The 4,080-nt window shown below is 54.9% G+C and overlaps 1 protein-coding gene across 1 annotated transcript; it reads right to left on the reverse strand.

Moving 5' to 3' along the window:
• Nucleotides 1-648: 648 nt before the first annotated feature.
• Nucleotides 649-3,668, reverse strand: KCNA3 (potassium voltage-gated channel subfamily A member 3). The gene has a single exon (XM_045546763.1). It carries the CDS (start codon nt 3,434-3,436, stop codon nt 1,706-1,708), a length of 1,731 nt encoding a protein of 576 aa, XP_045402719.1. The 5' UTR covers nt 3,437-3,668; the 3' UTR covers nt 649-1,705.
• Nucleotides 3,669-4,080: the final 412 nt, after the last annotated feature.

Genomic DNA, 4,080 nt, shown 5'->3' on the forward strand with positions numbered 1-4,080 from the left:
ATGGAAATCAAATGGGAAAGGTGTAAATATCTTTAAAAAGGCACCTGGCATGTAATTAATATAAAACTACTGGTTTTGCAAATATCATTGACAGATATAAATGACATTTCCCTGGTTCCCTATACAAAAAAGATACTGCTCTCAGTAGACCACAGTGCTCACCTGATTGTGTCTCTCTTCTGGCAACCCTTGGCATATGGCTGAAACTTGCAGGTGTTCCAAGATCTGGTTACTTCCCTCCTTTTCACTGATTGTCTGCAATTCCCTCAGTTAAAAATGTGCATCTGTTATATATTTTAAGTTTATTTAGCTTTTCATGTGCTGTGATGGTGACAGTGCTATTGTGGGATCTGATTTTTTTTTTTTTTAAGAGGAAGTCTGAAGGTCCCTTGTAGTAGGGTTTTGGGTACACTGAATCTGTTTGCTTATGTACAGAACACTTTTACATTTTCTTTTTAATATCATTTGTTGGCTTAAAACTTCTTGGAGAAAGAAAACTGTAGAGAAGCATCTTTTAAAATTATTGCCTAATAACTTGCATTTAATTCAGATCATGCCTTATTGTGGTATATATCTAACATTCCAAACACCATATTTTCCATTATGAGATGACATCAATGATTTTTGTAGTTAAAAAAATGTGTTTCCTGACTTTATTTGTGCGGTTTATTCAAAGAGTGGTTTTCCTTATGAAATCATGTAAGTAGAAACCATCTGGAAAGGTTACTGTGGAAACGGCAGGGCCTGGCGGGTGGGGCTAGAGAGCAAGAGATGCCATGACAACCTTTTTCGGGTTTCCCAGGAAACATGGTTGCTATGGAAACTGCATCAGTCAGGTCCGAATTAGTAACTTCCGATGGAAGGGGTATCTGCCACTTTAATCTTCTTGTGATACGCAGAAGCTTATATTTCAGACGCATTAGGAGTTTTTGTTGTTGTTTTTTTCCTCAGCAGCACTGAAAACATCTGTTTCTAGACTTTGATAGATGTTGGCTGGGACATATCACACAGAACTTCACAGGAATCTGTTCATGCTTTCAAAATGTTTAGCAAGCCCCAAAGAGTTAAACTAATTAGTCAGATGATGACATCTTGGGCATTTCCCTTTATTCAAAGTTGTAGAGACCCTTAAAATTCCAGGAGAGGGGATTCAAATAGAAAGTTCAGTCAAAACCAAATAAACTTATGGTGGGTTTACATATCATTGTTCCAGTTAGACTTTTCTTCCACATATCCACAGGGTAGGCAATTGAACTAAATATTCAATAAATAATGCTGAAGCGTCCATCAAACTGAAGCATCACTGAAGAATCTGTGTGCTTTACTTAGTAAAGAAACAACTGCCTTTTTAAAGTTTGAGGTTAAACCGTTAACGCTAACTGTTCTTTAGTTTCATTTCCTCCCAGGATGTATTTTTTTTAATGGGTGTGTACTAGAAATCAAGTTTAATGTTAAGTTTGTTGTTCATAATGTCAAGAGAGAGAGAGGGGAAAAAGGAGAGCTGAGAGAATGCAGCCCAACTTGCAAAACAGGCACCTGTTTCAGTATGAAGCAGTAGGGACAGGGAGAATGAAGTGTGCTTCCCACTTCTTTATGTCCTTTCCTTGATGAATGGTCTGGAAATGTATAAAACAAAGGCATACACAGACCAAGGGGGCATGTTCCACACAATACTGAGAGCACGGTATGTCACTTGTATCATATATTAAACATCGGTGAATATCTTTTTGATGTTGACACAGGAGTTGGGATTATTGTTCGTGGTGCAGGTGGCAGTGGAATTGCCCGTTTTAAAAGGGGTCTGGGGGAAAGCGCTATGGTTCATACCCCCCTCTTCGATCACCATATACTCCGACTTACTCAGAGTCGAGTTACTCCTTGCTTTTCGGAGGTCCTCAGCCGAAGAAGAGAGGTGCTGGCAACTTCCCACGTGCATGTACTGGGCTTGCTCTTCCCCCTCTGTCTCCCGGTGGTAAAAGTAATTGAAGTTGGAAACAATCACAGGGACTGGCAAGGCAATGGTCAAGACACCAGCGATGGCACAGAGAGATCCCACAATCTTGCCTCCTATGGTCACTGGGTGCATATCGCCGTAACCTACTGTTGTCATGGTTACCACTGCCCACCAGAAGGCATCCGGGATACTGCTAAAACCTGACGTGGGGTCGTCTGCCTCGGCAAAGTAGACCGCGCTGGAGAAAAGGATGACCCCAATAAAGAGGAAAAATATAAGTAACCCCAACTCCCGCATGGAAGCTTTCAGCGTTTGTCCGAGAATCTGCAGCCCCTTGGAGTGGCGGGAGAGCTTGAAGATGCGGAAGACCCTCACCAGGCGGATGACCCTCAGGATGGCCAGGGACATGGCCTGCTGTCCGTTGCCCTGTCGCTCGGCCAGCTCGGTGCCCAGAGTGATGAAATAAGGGATGATGGCCACGATGTCTATCAGGTTCATGATATTTCGCGAGAAGGTGGCTTTGCTGGGGCAAGCGAAGAACCGCACGAGCAGCTCAAAGGAGAACCAGATGATGCACAGGGTCTCCACCACGAAGAAGGGATCCGAGAAGCTGGAGGCTCCCGCGGGGGCCCCCGACGTGCTGTTGCTGGCTGCCTCGGACGCGTCCTGCGACAGCGAGGCCGGGTAGTCCTTCTCATCGCGGAACTCGGGTAGCGTCTCCAGGCAGAAGATAACAATGGAGATGAGGATGACGAGCACGGACACGATGGCGATGCCCCGGGCCGGCCCGGAGCTCTCGGGGTACTCGAAGAGCAGCCACACCTGGCGCTGGAAGTCGCGGCGGGGCAGGGGCCGCTCCTCTTCCCGCAGGAAGCCCTCGTCCTCGCGGAACTTCTCCATGGCTTCCTCGCCCAGCTGGTAGAAGCGGATCTCCTCGGAGAAGATGTCGATGGGCACGTTGACGGGCCGGCGGATGCGGCCCCCAGACTGATAGTAGTAGAGGATGGCGTCGAAGCTGGGCCGGTTGCGGTCGAAGAAGTACTCATTGCGGAGCGGGTCGAAGTACCTCATGCGCCGCTTGGGGTCGCCCAGCAGCGTCTCCGGGAACTGGCAGAGGGTCTTGAGCTGCGTCTCGAACCGCAGCCCGGAGATGTTGATGACCACGCGCTCCCCGCAGCAGTCCTGCTCGCCGGCGGCCGGCAGCGCGGGCGGCAGCGGCTCGTAGCGGTCGCAGCCGCCGCCGCCGCCACAGCCGCCCTGAGGCGGGTCCCCGCCGCCGTCGGCCGCCTCCGGCTCCGGCAGGTGGTCCGCGGGCACCACGGTCATGTCGGGCGGCAGCTCGGGGCCCGCGGCGGGCTCGGCGCAGCCGGGGTTCACCGGGTTGGGGGCGCCGCCGCCGTTCGCGGGGTGCTGGGGAGGGTGGGCGCGGGGAGGGGCGGAGGGCGGCAGCGGCGAGCGCAGGAGGCTGAGGTGCTCGTCCATGTGGCGGGGACCAGGCGGCTGCAGGGCCGCGTCGCTCCTGCTCGCGCTCCCCGCCCCTCTGCCGCCTCCGCCCCTGAGCCGAGCCCGCTGCCTGTTGCTGCCGCCGCCGCCGCCGCCGCCGCCGCCGCCGCGAGGCTCCGTCTGGGTCCGGCGCGCTCCGCCGGGCTCCTCCACTGAGACGCCTCCTCACCCCTCCTCCTCGTCCCCGCCGCCCCCTCCCCCGCGGGCCGCGCGCCCGCCCGCCCCTCCGCGTCCCCTCGGGATTCCCGCCCACCGCACGGGCACGCGCCCCTGCCCGCGAGGAGCCGCCGGGCCCGCAGCTCACAGCCGCCCTCCCGGCCTCTGTCCCCGGCGCGCTCTCATTTTGCACTTCGGCGGCGGCCCGCAATTCCCGCCCTGATGAGCCGGCCCGGGCCCCCGGGCTCGGCCCGCTTCTGCTCGGCGCCCCTCTCCTCCAGCCCTCGTGGCCGCGTCCCGGGCGCCGGGCTGCTCGACCCGCGCGGGGCCCCACAGCTCGGCCGCGCGCCAGGCGAGCTCTAGCCGCGGCCGTGCGAGCGCCGGCGCCGGGTCTCCGCCCTGCACTGGGCCCGCCCGGGACAGGCAGGTTCCGCGGGGCGCGGGTGGCAGAAAGCGGAGGCAGGTGA

The sequence above is a fragment of the Lemur catta genome, chromosome 3 (assembly GCF_020740605.2).
Source record: "Lemur catta isolate mLemCat1 chromosome 3, mLemCat1.pri, whole genome shotgun sequence".
NCBI lineage: Eukaryota > Metazoa > Chordata > Mammalia > Primates > Lemuridae > Lemur > Lemur catta.

What these genes read in the sequence shown, in the direction of transcription:
- KCNA3 (XM_045546763.1), bottom strand. Translation starts at nt 3,436, where the DNA reads ATGGACGAGCACCTCAGCCTCCTGCGCTCGCCGCTGCCGCCCTCCGCC.